Here is a 19,291-nt window from a genome sequence, read left to right on the forward strand (position 1 = left end):
CCCCTTCTTGCTATTTCTCAAAGATAATGGATTGTACTGTTTTCTATTTCTTTCTTGCTCCCTCTGCCAGCTTTTGTTTGATTGACGGCGGGGTGTCTATCCCTCTCTCCTCGTTTCTTGTACTGTCTATGGTAGCTTGGGGGGGGGGGTGAGAGCGAGAGAGAGAGCAGGTATGTTAAATCACATTTTGGAGCCATAACAATGAATAAGCATTTTACCTTTTAATCCTGTATGAAGGCAGGTCTTCATGAGAGTTTCCATTTGGAACAGCAACCTTCTTGGCATATTAGGTGTAATGAAATAGAAGGCTGTAACAGAGAACAAAATACATGGGAATCCTAGAGCCACTACTTTTGAGCTGCCCAAGGATTGCCCATCATTTATATTGCAGATTTTAGGCACATGCATCTGAAACCAGCAGGGAAGGCAGTTTTGGCAAGTGGTCTTTATTATGAATTTTCAGGACCATCAGACACCTGCTAGATGCAAGCATGCATAATGGCTAGGCCTTGGGTTGGATACCATATGGATTCTACTGCCTCTTACATGCTTTGTTCTGTTCTTCATCTATAAACACTCTTATCAGTACTTCCACCTTGACTCCCAGTTTTCTTTTTTCATTATGTTTGGTCAGTCATGGGCGAAACTATTGAGAATTATATTCATTGAACAGTTTTCTTCTTACCTGGTTGGGTGGCTTGTGACCGTAGGGACATATGTGAGCCTCCAACTGTTTTCAAAAGCTCCCTGCGAGTGATTGCGTCAGACCACTGACAAGAATTATAGGTGGAGGTGAGAGATATGGGTGTGTCCAGTGCCAGATTTATGTATAAGCTAAACAAGCTAAAGCTTAGTGCCGCACTCTCTTGGGGCCCCAATTTTTTTTTAAAGGAAAAATAATAATATTAATATTAATATACTTCTTCTTAATTGTATTTCAGTTCAATAATTACTTTGATAAAATACATAATTTGGTGTGTGCAAATGGCTTTATATACCTATTAAGTCCATAAATTACCATATAGCAGATATTCAACACAAAAAAACAGTGACAATTTGTTGTTGACAAAGAACAGCTGGACATATAAAGGGCCCCATTACCTTCAGTAGCTTAGGGCCTCATCAAACCTAAATTTGACCCTAGTGTGTCAGGGGGTAGGGAATGGCAGTACAATGCAACTCCTAACAGATACCCTTAAGGAAATGTGGCCCTAGACAGAAAAACATGTCCCTCGCTTCAACAATACATGTGTAAGTGCATACTTATTTTAAAGAGGAAGATATAACCTTTAGGCTTTGTACTCTGTTTATGAACACATATTCTTTTCATAATAGCTTCTACTGGTGTCTTTGTACATGCAGAAGCATGCTGTAATTTGGATATGAGAAGGCTTTGGTGATTAAAATTGCTAGCTCTATAGTCTGTTTTGTACAGAGAAGACATTTGAATTCTTATAAAATTTAAAATGTTACAATGGTGAAATAAATACATCTTCTTATATATTTGCTCTTTTCCTTGTTAATATAGATATGTGTTAAAATCTCTTAGGGGCAGCTTCACACTGCTGGATAGTTTAGTCGGTAGAGCATGAGACTTGAATTCCAGGGTCTTGTGTTGGAGCCCCAAGTTGGGCAAAAGATTCATGCATTGCAGGGGGTTGGACGAGATAGTCCTCATGGTCCTTTCCATCTCTAGATTTCTGTGGTTCTACGTAAGAATTCCTGCATAGAAGAAACTCAAGTGTAGGAATGCTTTATATCTGTAAAAATCATACTGTGTGCTGATTTTTACATTTGTGTACATTTCCAACTATACAGGCATAATTGGACACAGTATCCTAGTTCACGTACATTAAGGAAGGGGAACCCATGGTCCTATAAATGTTGTTAGATTCTGTCTCCCTTTTGGCATGGCTAAAGGGAGGGTTTATGGTCAGGGTTAATGGGAGATGTAGTCCAACAACATCTGCAGGACACCCAGTTCCCACAACAACGTACACTGTATATGAGATGATCACATGCAGTGATCTGCATGCACACAGCATGCACACGTTAATTCCTACCTGGCAGTGCCTTCTGTGCAGGAATACTTTAATGTATCCAGCTACATGCCAGTTTTAATTTCCCTTGCTTTAAGGGTTAATATTGTTTTTAGAGAAACAACAGATTTCCATTTTAGTTCTTTTGACAGCTTGACACGCTCTTTTGCATATTTCTTGCTTAGATTTATTTTGCTGTTTTTTCTTTTTCTTTTTTAGCACCACCAAAGTTTACAAGAACACCCGTTGACCAGATAGGAGTCTCTGGGGGAGTCGCATCATTCATCTGCCAAGCTACGGGAGACCCGAGACCTAAGATTGTCTGGAACAAAAAGGGCAAGAAAGTCAGCAATCAGAGATTTGAGGTATTAGGTCCATTGTTCTGTTCCTCTGAAAAACATTTACTTTAATATCGCCTGATTATTCCCTATTGCTTTTGAACAGTTTTCATAATAGAACTGCGGCATTGATGCTTACATTGGTGTACCGGAACAAAAGAAAAACAAAAAACAAAACCCCCCACATTTTAGGATCTCTCCCTAAAGAGAAAATCCAGTTCAGTTTGTAACAGTTCTCCACATAACCTCTGACCAGACTGAGAGTGAGATGTGCTATGAATTTATTTATTTATTAGTCCCTACTCTGCATTCTTCTTTTGTATTCCGCTTACTTGGGTTGGGTTGGCTATGCTTTGCTTCTCAATGACCTGTGGGGTGGAAAGCAAAAATCCAGTTCCCAATGTCATCTGTGGTGGATTTTGCTGAAGAGTTAGAAGTATGATTTTGGGGAAACACTGGAAAAAATATTCAAGTCAGATTAAGAACTCAGAAGGGTAGTGGATAATGTAATGGGTTTATGAACAGCAATGGGAATCAGCATCACAGAAGCAATACAATCACAATGTTAGTAATAGTGTGCCAATTTGTGGTTGGCATTGTGGTTCTCTTCTTCAGCCTTGCCTTTCCCCGCCATGCATGGTACACTGTGCCCCAAAGCCCCTTGCTGCTGCTGATCCCCTTCCATCGTTTGCGAGATGGCACGGCTGCATGTATGCTAATGGCCTGCATATTGGTCCAACATACTCAGATTTTATGTTAAGTATCAGTATTTGGGAAGTTCTTTGTTGTTTACAGGTTGGTGGGAGGAAATGAATACACAAACAATAATGTGGACAAAAGCAATCATAAATCATAAATAGAATCATGGTAGATAGTAGGTTAAGGGATGCAGGTGGCGCTGTGGGTTAAACCACAGACCCTAGGGCTTGCTGATCAGAAGGTCGGTGGTTTGAATCCCCGCGATGGGGTGAGCTCCTGTTGCTCGGTCCCTGCTCCTGCCAACCTAGCTGTTTGAAAGCACGTCAAAGTGCAAGTAGATAAATACTGTATTTTTCCTTCTATAGCACGCAGATTTTTTCTCCTAAAAAGGAAGGGGAAATGTCTGTGCGTGTTATTGAGCGAATGTGTGGTCCCTGGAGCCAATTGGTGCTAGGGGAGGCAAAAAAAAGCAGGCAAAAATCAAATCGCGCGTCTCCTAGAAGGGAAACCTGAAAGAGGAAGCGGCTGCTTTCCGGCATTCTGCCTCAGGGTCTTACTGCCCACCCACCTCTGTTTCCTTGCTGTGTTTGCTCAAACGGAACAAAGAGCAGGGAAAGCCCCTCCCCTCCAGGCAAGCAGAGGGGAAAGCTGAAAACATGCAGAAGGGAGAGAGAGAGAGAGAGAGCGCGAGCTGGCTGGCTTGGGTGGGTAGGTGAGGGAAAACTTTTGCCTTCCTTTCCTCCCTACCCCTCTCCTGCATTCTTAGCCAGCTGCTTCTTTGCACACCCCTCTCCTGCTCCTTGTCCCTTCTGTGTTTTTCCTTCCCTCCCCACTTAAAATGTGGTTAAAAAGCATGGATCCACATGGATCCTAAGGAGCTTTGCATTGGGTCAGCCCAAATTCACCATCAGATCACATAGCATGTCCATGGCTACAGCCTGCCCCCCAAAAATCACGCACCCACTGTTGCCTGGGGCTGCAATAGTGCAAAAACGTGGTTAAAAAGCATGGATCTACATGGATCCTCAGGATCTTTGCATTGGGTCAGCCCAAATTCACCATCAGATCACATAGCATGTCCATGGTTACAGCCTGCCCCCCCAAAATCACGCACCCACTGTTGCCTGGGGCTGCAATGGTGCAAAAACGTGGTTACAAAACATGGATCCACATGGATCCTCAGGATCTTTGCATTGGGTCAGCCCAAATTCACCATCAGAGCACATAGCATGTCCATGGCTACAGCCTGTCCCCCCAAAATCACGCACCCACTGTTGCCTGGGGCTGCAATGGTGCAAAAACGTGGTTACAAAGCATGGATCCACAGGGATTCTCAGGATTTTTGCATTGGGTCACCCCAAATTCACCATCAGATCACATGTCTGTGGCCACAGCATGAAGCACAAAAATGATACATCCACTGTTGCATTCAGAATGTTTTTTCCCTTGTTTTCCTCCTCTAAAAACGATGTGCGTGTTATGGTCAGGTGCGTGTTATAGAGCGAAAAATACGGTAGGTACCACTCCGGCGGGAAGGTAAACGGCATTTCCATGCGCTGCTCTGGTTCGCCAGAAGCGGCTTAGTCATGCTGGCCACATGACCCGGAAGCTGTACGCTGGCACTCTTGGCCAGTAAAGCAAGATGAGCACCACAACCCCAGAGTCGGTCACGACTAGACCTAATGGTCAGGGGTCCCTTTACCTTTACCTAGATAGTAAGTTATAGCATCTTAAGGACATAGTGAGATCCTGCTGAGATCAGGTGAGTGGCTTATTTAGTCCAGCATCTTGTTCTCACAGCCAACTGGATACCTATCGGAAACCTGAAAGCAGGACCACCACAGCACCCTTGCTCCTGTTGTTTCCACCAACCAAAATTCAGAAGTATACTACCTCTGCCATTAAGAGGAGGACCATCTTCATTATTGGTAGTCATTGATAGCCTTATCTTCTATGGGTTTTCGAATTCTTTTATCCTCTCTAAGCCATCAAAGTTGGTGGCCATCATGGCCTCTTGTGGGGCTGAATCATATTGTTTAAACTATATTATACGGTTTATCAGATTCTTGATCAATATGGCAGCCTAATGCTGCATAAGAAACAAGTGAGGATTATTGAATTATTGCTCCACATTGCTCTAATTCTCTGCTTCCCTTTCTTCTCCCTCTTTGCTGATTTTAATGACATCATCCCAAAGGAAGCCCTTGTTGCAAATTTTCTTACATACATTGCTGAGAGGCACTCATTTACCTCTCCTTTCACCCAAGCTTTAGATTCATCTGTAAATCACAAGTTTGGGCTTTAGTCCTGATTATTATTACTTTAAAGGAACAGAAAATACCTTTCTTTCTTTTTTAAAAAAATATTTTTTTATGGAAGTGTATATGATATATCTGAATAAGTATTCTCCACTGCATTTCTTCTTAAGTGTTTATTTTAATCAGTTTCCGGAGATGGAAAAGAACTGAACCCCAACATTGACAGCTGTGTGAAAGCTAGATGCTATCTGTTTCACACACTTTAATACTTGGTGGTTGTTGTTTCTAATACTTGTGTTGTTGGAACTTCTGTAAGCAAACCAGGTTAGGAACAAATATGTTTGCTAGATCATTTTAGTTTGCCATGTGTGTGGCAAAGAACTGCAGTTGGCCTTCAGCCCTTCTCACTCCTCTGTTCATAGACATGATGAATGTTCTATATACATGTTAACCTCAAATAATAATCTGGAGTTTTCACTGGTTGTTACAAGGCTCAAATGGTATAGACTTGTTGAGGCAAAGCACATGAACTTATGTGTTGTTGGTTTTGGGGTCCTATCATTCCTGGTAACTAGAGGTTCTGGCTGGGGCTAATGGAAGTTGTAGTTGTGGTCCAACAGCAGATGGAGGACAGCACACTGACTACCTTGGATACATGTGCTTCACAATATCAACAGATTCAGAATGTGGTAATACATATCAATAGGAGTGGTTAAGCAAGAACTTAATTACTCACTTCTGTGTCAGGAGTCTTACTCACACCAACCAAATTGTTGGGTTCCAGAGCTTGTTGAAGCAAATTGCATGTTTGGAGCTATCCAAGGTGCTGTAATTGCAGTATGATCCTGCCTGCCTTACTAAGCATTTGTTGTGCCCTGGGCAGCATATAATGCTTTATTATATCGCAGCATATAATGCTTTATTAGTCCTAGTTGATATATAGCACAACATTAGTCTAGGAAAATATAGATCTAGAAGTATAAATCTGCAAAATATTTAAGTTTGTTTATATTGCGTACACTATGTTTTTATTACTACCCCAACGCAGAATAAGAGGAGTAAGGTGAAGAAGAGGTTTCTCTCCTTCCTTACCTCCCATCTTGCAACCCACGATCTACCTATGCTTCCTTGCCTATTCCAGGAAATGATATCTGAACATTTTAGCTGCTTTCTGTGGGATGCTGCATGTTCCCCAAGATTAATTCACATACACCACAGACATATAAACTATGCAGGGATTGTGTGAAACAGGGAACTAGACAAGCATTATATGAAGAAGCGAAGTGTACATGATCTGTGAGTCAAACTCTTTCCTTCCCATGATCCTTTAAGTATTGAAGTGCCTCTTGTATTAGGCTTCAGTGGCTGTTCAATTTCTAATTTCCAATTTTTACAAATGCAGATCAAAGTCTAGGGAAGAATGCATTTTTTTCCAGTAAACTGAAACGTATATGAAAGGCTAAAAAAGATATCATCCATTATTTATTACCCCAGGAGAGTTTAAATTGACTCTTTTGAACAGGCTTTTAGCACACATTTGTTTAAGTTTGGATGGATTCCCCTTCCATCTTGAGTGAATTTCAGGGCAGGGGCAAACTTGCCATTTATCCTAGTTTTCTAGAAGTTAGGAATAGGGAATATGGCTCTATCTGTGTTTGTTTAAAAGGTGGCAAGTGAAGCCAGCAAATTCCCTGAAATCTCCATGGAGTTAAACTATCCTTATTCAACCACTGCGGTTGCAGTTAGGGGATTCCTGCCTCCCATCCACCAGTGCTTGCAAATTTCAACAGGTGTTAGTGAACTGAGCTAGGTTCATGGTCCTTATATTAATTTACAAAACCCTGAACGCCGTAGGTCTAGGATGCCTTAGGGACCACCTTGGCTCTTATATCCCAGCTCAGTCACTGAGATCATTGGTTGGAGCATTGCTGGTTGTCTCCTGAGTTGGTGAGCACATTTGACTTCAACATAAAACCAAGCTTTCAACGTTAGCTCACTCCCATTAAAAATGCTTCCAGCAGAGCATTGGATACAGGCACTTTCTGTATGGACTTGCAAGCATTTGCTGAAGCCTCTCTTCTTTTGCCACCAGGCTTATGCAGAAAATTAAGAAAGTGTGCTAATTAATAGACACCTGGTGATCTGTGTGTTGTTTTGTGTTGTTCTTACTACATTTTACTTCTTCTAAACTTCTTTGACTTTTTAATGAAATTGAAGTATACAGTTATTTTACAAACAAACTAAACAAGCACTTTTAAAAGCCCTGGACAATTATTGCACGGCCAATAAGGCTGAGGTCATGAAAGAACTTGTCGATGTGGTCTTAGCTGAGCATTTGTTTCCCAGATTCAATTTTTCATTTGCCATGTGGTTGTAGTCAGTCACAGACCCAAAATACACCAGCATGCTCACAGTTTCACACCCTTTCAGTGTCCCTGGGTGAGGATGATCTGTAAAGGCATCCATTAATTCCTGCTTACCATTTTAAACATGAAATATATGTCTTCTGAGTGTTGGAGGCCTGGAATAGACTGTGGATCCTTTGCCACAAAAACAAACTCTCTGGGGAAGATGGCTGAGCTGGCCTTGGAGGTTGTGCTTTTTTTGTATTATAGCTGCCAGCCAACCCCATATGCATGTGAGTGACACAGATATTTTTTCCCTGCACTACCCTGCAGTCATTTGGTCACTGTAACTATGCATGCCATGGCCATGGCTAGGTGATCTTCACATGGCTCACATCACTGCTCTTTTATGTCGCTTTCAAATTAATGACAATTTGGCCAGCCCACCACTAGAGAGTTTTATAGTGAGTTAAAATTTGAGAAGAAGAAGAAGAGGAGTTTGGATTTGATATCCCGCTTTATCACTACCTGAAGGAGTCTCAAAGCGGCTAACATTCTCATTTCCCTTCCTCCCCCACAACAAATACTCTGTGGGGTGAGTGGGGCTGAGAGACTTCAGAGAAGTGTGACTGACCCAAGGTCACCCAGCAGCTGCATGTGGAGGAGCGGAGATGTAAACCCGGTTCACCAGATTACGAGTCTACCACTCTTAACCGCTACACCACCTTTTGCATTTTAGCCCCCTTACTTAGGGCCAAGAAATATGAGTGACTCTTAAATTTGCTCCTTTCCACTCGTATGAAATCAACCATTGATGTCCATAATAGAGGAATTTAGACCAGTGAGATTATGTATTAAATACCCAGGCTTAGTGGAGAGGCAGGTATTTGTAACAACACCTGTGACAGCTCCTGTTTCCTTCAATAGGTAATAGAGTTTGATGATGGATCTGGATCCGTTCTCAGAATACAACCACTACGGACTCCACGAGATGAAGCTATTTATGAATGTGTTGCTTCCAACAGTGTTGGAGAAATAAGTGTGTCCACAAGACTCACTGTGTTACGTGGTAAGTGGCTTCCATATATTTATTATTTTAAAGATATTTGTTTGCTTTTGTTTTTTTACAGATTGTAGGGAAATGTTTTACAGAGTTACAGTATTTATACTTGAAAAGGGAAAAACCCTGATGTGTTTTTCACCTAGAAATTGTTCTCTTTCAAACTGAGTTGACATAATGATTACATCACAATCAGTTGTGCCGTGTGCAGTTGCGTGTAGTGAGTGCAGTTGGTGATATCTTCCTTCCCAGTGTCTGGGATTTGTCCCTACAATAGCTGTTGGTTTATCTCTTCAGGTTTATGGTGGACAGGTTGCTTTGTGTAATCTGGAGAGAAGCTATATTTGATGTACATTCGGTTGCTACTTTCATTTGATGTACTTTTGGTTGCTATTAATGTATAAATTGTTCTTTCTTCTCTCAGAAGAAATACTGAAGTTCAGACATAAAAAATAGGAGAATTTAAAATGAAGAAGGGAGCTATAGCTAAATTCACTCAATGGTTTTTGGATGAATTGGGTTTTCAAAGTGCTGCCCTTGGCATTTTATGCTGTGTGATAGGCATTTATATCAAAGGTAACCTAAGCAAGTTGACACTGACCTTGGCAAAACTATAGAAACAGAATTTATTTACATAATGATGAGCTGTAGGTAGTTAAGCACTTTGGTGAACACAAACAATCTTTCTTTCAGCAATAGGAATGCTTGTCATCTTGTTCTGACTCTTTGTATTTCTTGGTCAATCAGAGCTATCAAGGATGACTTTGAAATAACATTTTGTGCTCCTACCATATACTGTATGTGTTTTGCTTCATGATTCACAGGTGTCACTTATGTGAAGCCACTAGTGACAGCTTTCTTGTGGTAAATGCCAGAAATCTGATGCCCTTTTATATCTGATTTCCAGCCTTTAAAAATAAGGATATATATGTTGTTACCTGTGTGTCCATCTGACATAGTAGATACTCAGTGATAACCTAGGAAGAATACATGTGTGTGTGTGGGGGGGGGTTGGTTCCCTCCTCCTTTCAATTTAGAAACAGATTTGGTTATATAGGTATTTATATTTCCTTTCCCTTGAAGTATGAATGGCTAATTTGCTCTTCATCACTATGAGACATTGTCCAAGCTGTGTGTGAACACATAGTTCCCTACTTCTGCCTTTTTGCCATGGTTCATACTTGTGATGGAAATGAACTCTGACATCATCCACGTGCTCTGTGTAGGTTGGACAATGAGGATTGAAAGTGGAAATCAACGGAACACAAGTAACAATAGGGAGAGCACTTTAAGGTTCCTGGTTTTTCCTATATAGCCATATGGTGACTCATATGACCCATATGGTGTCAGGTGTGGATCAGGTGACTGTGCTTTGGGAGAAATAGCATTGGATGACAAACCGTACGATCTTTGCTGGGCTGATTTGGTTCACAGACTGGGATGTTCCCCACTGCTGTTTTAGATCCCTGGAAACTTTGAAAATCATATTGTTCATTTGTTTGTTTTTGCTGTTTTGAGATTAATAGATTTGATTAGGTGTTGTTGCTGACTTGTTTATGCTTTCACCCTGTGAGATCAAATATGAATATAGTGTGAATATAGTAAGATAATTTTAACAGTCCATGCAACCACTCTGTATTGTCATTTGCTTTGCACAAGTAGTGAACATTCATACTAGACAGCTCTCAAAAGTGTCTCCATAGGTGAAGTAAGAATATAGGGTACTCTCTGCCCCACTTCTAACTAATCATGATTAACAACAATATATTTGTTGTGTTAGCCACTGGCCCTGACAACTGTAAAATAGAGTTCCAATATAGAGTTTCTAATACATAAACAAGTAAATAAAGATAAATAATAAGATAAAATACAGTACAACTAATCTATGTCTCCATGATATATTCTCAGTTGCCGTCTTCTGACTTGGATGTGTATTTCTAATTATGTATGAAATAACCGATACGGTAGCCTGCCTAAACAGAGAGTAGGGGGAGCTGGACTGTTGTTGCACCTGAGTGGGACGGACTGCATTTGCCAAATTTCCAGAGGATAACCAAGAATACCATCTAAACACATGATTTGGGTGCCTGTAACCATCTGAATAGGGGTGTGGGTGGCACTGTGGGTTAAACCACAGAGCCTAGGACTTGCCGATCAGAAGGTCAGCAGTTCGAATCCCCACGACGGGGTGAGCTCCTATTGCTCAGTCCCTGCTCCTGCCAACCTAGCAGTTCAAAAGCATGTCAAAGTGCAAGTAGATAAATAGGTACTGCTCCAGCGGGAAGGTAAACGGCGTTTCCATGTGCTGCTCTGGTTTGCCAGAAGCGGTTTAGTCATGCTGGCCACATGACCCAGAAGCTGTACGCCGGCTCCCTCGGCCAATAAAGTGAGATGAGCGCCGCAACCCCAGAGTCGGACATGACTGGACCTAATAGTCAGGGGTCCCTTTACCCTTTACCTTTAACCATCTGAATAACAGAAGAGTTTCATTACTCTCCTGCAATGCATCATTTGTCAGTTGCTGATCTGATGAGCCAGATGCATGAAAATAACTTGGACAGAAAGTGGGAACACAACAAAAAGGGTGTTTTCATTTTTGTAAAAGCAGATGTCTATCTCAAAAGCAGAACACACATTGGCTGTGTTTACATATCACAGTAAACCATAGTTAATAGTTCATTGTGAATTTGCAGTTGGCTCCCATTATGCACCTAACCTAGTGTGAGTGGAAGCAACAAACCATGGTACCTGCCTTGGCATTATGTCTGTACCGGGGATTTTGCTTTGTTTCACTCCAAGGAAAATATGGTGTGAAACCAAGGTTTGTATTTGATATCCTGGCTGTGGCTGAGTAATGCAAACCACTATCCTGAATTGAGATCTATGGCTAATTAAGCATCATGTTTTGGTGCTCCCATTTGTGCTGGAGGAGGTGGGAAGCCAGAGCTAATTCTGTATTCCCATTACAGCATTACATATGGTTTATTATGACTTGCAAACGCAGACACACCCAAAACAAAAAGCATGTGAAGAGGGACTGGGTGGGGGATGGGAAAAGGCTTTAACACCCCCCAAGTGACAAATAATTATACCAGCAACTGTGTAGTACTTTGTGACCATAATTAGATTGTTCATTATGATAACATTTTATTAATACCCCATTTTTGAAGATGAACATTCTTTTCCCTGCTGTGAAAATGGTACTTATTACTGCTTTTATTATAAAGTGTTTCTGCTGGAGAGCTCTGCAAGGAACATTAAAGAACAAAGCATAACTTCTTGACAGTGAGTCAAACAGTAGTCTTCCCCCCTCTTAAAAATGAATGATTGAAATAAAAACAACTGGTCAATCATAACAATTATGATAAAGTGTGGATTACTTGATTTTTTTTATTTAAAAAAAGTAATTGTAATAAGGGACTAGAAATAAATGCATCATTATGAACTAGTTCTGTGGGCATAAAGATTTGTACAGAGAAATGTCTCTCCCAAACAGCATATAATTAGAAATGATTAATGAGTTGTCAGTTTTGTTAGGCTTGAGAGAAAATATGGAACTTTCTAGGGAATGAGATAAAGGAAGCTCATAAATGTAGGCATGGAAATTCCCAAATCTGCAAAACACACTTTGCTCACTGTTGCTCAGTTTTTGAATCACTGTGGATCAAATATGTATTCTAAATTCAGTAGTGGGATACTCACTGGAGTAGTATCTACCATGGGATGCCAAATGGGATGGGATTCAGAAGAACATTCCAGGCTGTGTTGTGGAGGGAATAGGAGAAAGTGTAATGGAACTAATAATTCTCACAAATGTGCCATTACCCAGAAAATATTATTATCCTTGCAAAATTAATTCTACAACAAAGCAGAACAGAGTCAAATGCACCTTCCTGTGTGAGGACTCCTCACATCTCTTATTGCTGCTAATTGTGCCTCTGCAATACATATAAAAGGCAGCCCTGTTCAGGGAAGTTTTTAATATGTAATGCTGTACTGTTTTTAACACTGATTGTGAGCCGCCCAGAGTGGCTGGGGAAACTCAGCCAGATGGGCGGGGTATAAATAATAAATTATTATTATTATTATTATTAAAAAGGTAAAGGTAAAGGTCCCCTGACAGTTAAGTCCAGTTACAAACGACTGTGGGATTGCGGCACTCATCTTGCTTTCCTGGCTGAGGGAGCTGATGTTTGTCCGCAGACAGTTTCTCCAGCCAGCTATCTAAATAAATGTTGGTACAGGCATCCCCCCAACTCATGTGAGGTTTACATTCTGGGCCTCCACACACATATTTGAAATCATGTAAAGTGAGGAGGACCCTTTAAATGCCCTCTCCGTCATTCTCTCTTCAAACCAAAAATACTGTATCCAAAAATATCCACAGCCAGAATTCAAGCTCTGGGGCCGGCAGAAAGACACATGGGAAGGTGGCTGCTGCTGCTGCTGCTGCTGTGCTACCCCACACATCAGCTGTTAGGCGGGGAGGCTGAGCAGCCTAAACAAAGCCCTGCTGTTCCTCAGGTCTCTCTGAGGTTTCCTTCACCCTCACTGACATCCTCTTTGGGCTCTGGGGAGGTTCTCCTCATGAACGACAAGGATTCTCCAGTTCTCTCTCGCCATTTCTGGGTTTGGATTGAATTATTTAATTATTTCCTGGCACCGCACATGTACTCAGCTGCGGGCGAGTAGAAGATGCCTAAGTGGGGAGAAAATTAAGGGACAAAGTCAATGGAAATACGTGGCCGAGGGATTCTTGATGATCCCTTTGAAGACCAAGCAGTTTCTTTTTGTTGCACAATATGACATACCATTTTAGTGTACATCCTTTACAGATTTGCTGTACAATTATGTCATTATCGTCATATACAAAGTAGTCTTCATGTGAAAATTAGGAGTGTGATCTCTATATAGATTTTAAAAAGAAAAGAAAAGAAAAGAAAAAACGCTGGTCTTGTTTGCTGGTCTCTAGAAGAAGAGTTAGTAGTTTTTGAACACGTGTATGAGTGTGTTTTGCAATGTGTGTTGTTTCCTCGCTTTTCTCCGATTTTATTTAGCTTGCACTAGAATGCGGTCCCAAATGACTCCATGCCTCATCAGAGTTATTACTATGCAAACAGAATAAATAACACAGAGCAGGAAAACAGCTGAACAGCAAGTCATTTGGAGAGCACCCAAGTTGCAAGCGGAAGAACTGGAGCCTTTTGGTGTCAGTGAGCTTATATGTGGGGATGAATTTGTGTGACCCACTGGCAATTTGTGCATAGGGTGAATAACGTGAAAAAGCATTAAGAAGGCTCGTCTCTATTATTGATGCCTAACTCCTTGAAAAGACTAGGAAGAAGAGAGCAAGAGCATAACACTAGGTTCAAAACTGCAACAACTCTTGGCTTGGCAAGAAGCAGGATGCAAGTGGAAACTGTCCTTTCAATGCAAGCTTTATTCCGATACGGAATGGATAGTATAGCTGAGTTAAAGCGAGATCATTCTATGTTATGGTCCTATGGTGTAATAAGTCTTCTCTGTTTCAGTCTGCATACAATAAATTGGATCTCTCTCGCTCTCATACACATGCACACTCACACGGTCACTCCTGTAATGTCTATTTTGTGTATGTTTGCAAGTCTGCTTTTGTGTGGCATTGGGGATGGGCCTGCAGGGTCAGTGAATCTGAAGAGCTAAATTGTGCAACACAGCAACATAGTATGGTAATGGAGACTCCTTGCAACATCCAGCAGCGCTGCTCTTTCCTTTGTTTGAATCATGGGGACGTTTTAGCAGCAACAAGAGTACAGCCAGAGGCAGGACTGTGTGGAGGTAGCATGGCTGCATCCCATGGCATGAAAAGTGTGTTGCAGTTCTGACCAAGGGCTTGTTCCTCTTCTGCTGCAATAGATGTGAAACCAGTATGCCACTGCACAACTACATTTCTGGGCCTGTAAAACAGAAAAGCTACCCTGAGCTCCCTTTAGGAGGAAGGGCATATTATAAATAACAACAACAACAACTGGGTTGTTTCAATGCACTTTACACTAAGCACTTTTATTCACTGCATAGGAGTTTGATAATGGATAAAAAGTGAACTGTAGAAATACTGTAGCTTGATAAAGTGACTGCAGAATTCAGTTCCTAAATATTCAATTTCTAAAGTTCTAAAAGGCATTCATATGCTAGATCAGCCTGGTGGTTTATCAAGTACACCATTATGATGACAGAAAGTTTGTTGAAATGAAAAGTGTCTTTGCTTTAGAGTACTGTAGTGTTCGCAAAATTAAATGCATATGAATGTCAGAACAACTCATCATGAGAGCAATAATATTTTCCAAACACATCCAATAAAGTTAGGAAAATACTTCCCCAATAAAGTATACATTTGATTTTTTTATATATATCCCCTCTTACTTTCCCCCTTCCTCTTTGTGATTCCACAAATGAGGGTATCTGCCCAAGGCCAAAAATAATGGGTGGAATTCAAAACAGCACTAAGAACACTCTGTAAGTGCAAGCATATCTGTTTGCATGATTGAGTAATCTAAACTTTCTTCCCCTGTGCACTGTACTGGAGGTTCTTCTCCTGAGAGGAAGGTGAAATCCCACTGTGTGACTGGACATTCACTCATGCAACATTCGATTCTGCAAGGAATTCCTTTAAAGAAAGGAACCACTGTAGCACTTGTATGTAAAGGTAAAGGGACCCCTGACCATTAGGTCCAGTCGTGGCCGACTCTGGGGTTGCGGCACTCATCTCGCTTTATTGGCCAAGGGAGCTGGTGTACAGCTTCCGGGTCATGTGGCCAGCATGACTAAGCCGCTTCTGGCAAACCACAGCAGCGCACGGAAACGTGTTTACCTTCCTGCTGGAGCGGTACCAATTTATCTACTTGCACTTTGACGTGCTTTCGAACTGCTAGGGTGGCAGAATCAGGGACCGATCAAAGGGAGCCCACCCCATCGCAGGGATTCGAACCGCCGACCTTCTGATTGGCAAGTCCTAGGCTCTGTGGTTTAACCCACAGCACCACCCGCATCCTCTGCACTTGTATGTAGCAAACTCCAATTAGCCAGTGGTCCATTATCACTTGGTTGGTAATATTTTAAAACAGGGTACTGTGGACAACACTCTCCCATCCTAACACTTTTTGAAAACCATGGTTTTCATAGCTACAGAGAGGAAGGAATGCACCAAACAAAAAATCTCCTGTCCCTGGAATCTTTTCTTATACATGCAGTGTTCTGCATGTTGTGTTGGTGCATGTGAACAACATGCACTTTTCAATGATAACCAGTTGACGGAATTAAATAGTTTTCCACAGGCATTACAATAAGTGTATTTCTTAGCACATCACAGTTTGCATATGTGGACTGAGGTCCAAATGTGGCCAATTATTTTTAGAAATATGACTTTCAGACTCAAAGGATGTGCATTAATGCATACACCAAGGCGAAAGATTTATTTGCCATGCCATGGTAAGAGAATCAAACAGCTAAGATTAAAGCAGCCTATCAAGAACTCCTTTTTAATGGATAGTGTGGGATTTTATGCATGGCATTAGATCTTATTAAGATAGATTTTATTTTAGGTAATGCAATGTCTGTTCTAAACTGACATCGAATGGTGAAGCTGACTTACCATTCTTCCATTAATCTTTGTTGCAAAAAAATACATTAATAAAGCCACTATTCACCAGCTCAATCATAAATGGAATTTCCTCACCTTCCCTTACAAACAGATAAATCATCTTGTGCATAGGTTTCACTGTGACTTAAAATATTCCATTAAAATGATTTACTATCAAACTACTATAGCGGGCCTGCAAGGATATATAGTGTTGCCAGGTAATGGTAGCATGCCATCACATTTTTATTTCCTGAGCTACTTGTGAAATGTAGCAGTGGTGAAAGCATGAAGTCAACATGGATAGAATAATGAAGACTCATGTCAAGTCAATGTGCTTCATTTTTCATACTTAAACATAAATAAAGGGCAACTGTTATTAGATGCACCAAGCTCTGCATTGGGACAGCCGTTTCACATCCTTTCCAAATTTCATGCCTCCCCCCCTTCTCTACCCCAACTTAAACATGTTAGGAATAGGTGTTTCTAATTTTGTTGAATGGAATTTGATTATAAGCAGTTGTAACAGTGGACTGGTTTGCACATGACAGTAAGTCTAACTATGGCTTGCTAGGACCATGTGAACAGGACATTGCAGGTGTTTTGTTCCTCTGTGGTCTTTTTTGCTGCTGTGATGGGCTAAACCAATGTTTGGCTTAGCACAATATCAAAAACTGGTCTTGTGAGTAAGTTATCACCTAACTAACAGCGAGCCATGGCCAGGAACAAACCCTTGCTATACTTTGTCCTGTCTGAGGACATAGGACAATTTACAGTAGTTACAAACAAAAAAAGCTGTTCTGTGACCTTTTTCAATTCTAAGTTCCAGTACTTTGTTCTGTTTGGCCCAGGTAAAGCCCACACCTTTTGAAGAAGCTTGACTTCTCTTAAAAAAGAAATCACCAAAGGCCAAATAAATCCTAGCAATTCTTCCACCAACAACTTAGTCACATATTGAGATCCTACTGTCTGATCTGTTTAGGTGTCGCTGAATAGAACAGGTGTTATTTCTGAAAATTCTTACTTCAATTTGGCTTCCATGAATTTCTGAATATATCTTCCAATACAGTGGAACCTCGGTTTTTGAATGTAATCAATTCCGGAAGACTGTTCAACTTCCGAAAAGTTTGAAAACCGAGGATCAGTGGGCGGTCGGCAAAATCCATTGAAAAAATGGAAAAACATGCAGCAGAAGCCATTCGACTTCCTAGGTGCATTAAAAAATGGAAGCAATTACTTCTGGGTTTTCGGTGTTTGGCTTCCGAGACGCTTGAAAATCGAGGTTCCACTGTATTTGGTGACAGTAGCATGCATCATGACTTCTGACTCCTCTCATGTACTATTTATATGTGCACATAAAGTAAAAGTCTATTCTGGCATTAATTGGCATATTAATTAAACATGTGTAATAATAGCCATGTGATGTCTGCAATTTTCTCATTAGGCAGGTGTCAACATGCAGACCACTAATAAGCCCTTGAGGTTTTTTTTACAATCAAGAGGAATATAAATTATATTAAATAAACATTTTATTTATTAGAAACCTGTTTCTCGATGGCACTTTTCATAGGCTACATTCAGGCATCTGTATGCTAATTTATTGCTACATGCAGATATATATATATGTTTGTAAGATCCCTGCATGTTCAGCTCTTCATGTATATTTGAGAAACTTGGAAATAGATTCACCACGATGCCATTTTCTATATGTACATTTATTTCTGTGCACATTTAATGTGTGGAGATGTTGTGCAATCCTCAACCAAGCTGCTACAGATTTATTTTTAGTTTCACTAGAACTAAATAGATATTTGATTAGGTACGCTCATTCATCCCCCCCCCCCGAGTGTTTCGTTATGTATGCTGCTGAACTATCAACCATTCCTGTATTAGGTGAATTGCTGTTTAATAGCCCAGAATGGTCTGCTGACTGAGGCTAATGCTTAGGAGCTTTCTGCTTTATAGAATATCTAATGAAAATTAGGTACGCTTGAGGAATTTGGTCTTTGCGAATTCCAATACGCATTGACATGATCCACAACTCCCAGACTAATGTGCTGATCGCAACTTAGTTATCTACTGTCAAATGTTCTAGCACACTTCTTGGCTCAAAGGACATCAAAATGATCTAGAAATTCTGATAAGAAGTGCAGGCAATCCACCATAGTGGTGAGCCGCTCCGTTGATCCACACGATGGAACGTAGGAGGGGAGGACGAACAGATGAATTGATATTAATTTTCACATATTAGTAACTTTGCATTAATGTAACATTTTTACATGTCACTATGTATTTTTGTAATATTTTTGTTTAAGCTGTATGTTGTTGCTTCAGTTTTCTGTACTCCGCTTAAAGATATTTAAAATATATTAAGCGATATAGAAATTAAATAACCATAATCGTCACTCCCTTGACTTAGCTTATTAGCATGCACTGCTGGTATGCTGTCATTCTCCATTGTGGAGCTTCTTGTTCAAACATGGGTTTCTCATGGATAATCGTATCTATATCTATATTTATTCTGTGTTCACCTGTAGCCAACGTGTAATGAAATCTAAATCAAGCGTAGCGTATTTAGGAAGTAAGGCAAAAATGTAAGTAAGGTAAAGGTAAATGGACCCCTGACCATTAGGTCCAGTCGTGACTGACTCTGGGGTTGTGGCGCTCATCTCGCTTTATTGGCCAAGGGAGCCGGCGTACAGCTTCCGGGTCATGTGGCCAGCATGACTAAGCCGCTTCTGGCGAACCAGAGCAGCGCACGTAAACGCCGTTTACCTTCCCGCCGGAGTGGTACCTATTTATCTACTTGCACTTTGACGTGCTTTCGAACTGCTAGGTGGGCAGGAGATGGGACCAAGCAACGGGAGCTCACCCTGTCGCGGGGATTCGAACCACTGACCTTCTGATCGGCAAGTCCTAGGCTCTGTGATTTAACCC

At 41.0% G+C, this 19,291-nt stretch overlaps 1 protein-coding gene and 1 long non-coding RNA gene across 27 annotated transcripts in view; one reads left to right on the forward strand and one right to left on the reverse strand.

The window, feature by feature from the left end:
- PTPRD (protein tyrosine phosphatase receptor type D) overlaps positions 1-19,291 on the forward strand; it is a 1,166,566-nt gene that overhangs the window by 915,925 nt on the left and 231,350 nt on the right. For all 26 annotated transcript variants that reach the window (XM_079959081.1, XM_079959070.1, XM_079959090.1 and 23 more), the window contains 2 exons: positions 2,259-2,404; positions 8,607-8,748. In XM_079959081.1, coding sequence (XP_079815207.1) covers positions 2,259-2,404; positions 8,607-8,748 — 288 coding nt within the window. The remainder of the gene's footprint in view (positions 1-2,258; positions 2,405-8,606; positions 8,749-19,291) is intronic.
- Positions 1-19,291, reverse strand: part of LOC307206655 — a 386,119-nt gene that overhangs the window by 59,143 nt on the left and 307,685 nt on the right. The gene's annotated exons all lie outside the window — the stretch shown is intronic.

Source organism: Podarcis cretensis (genome assembly GCF_951804945.1).
Source record: "Podarcis cretensis genome assembly, chromosome: 17".
NCBI lineage: Eukaryota > Metazoa > Chordata > Lepidosauria > Squamata > Lacertidae > Podarcis > Podarcis cretensis.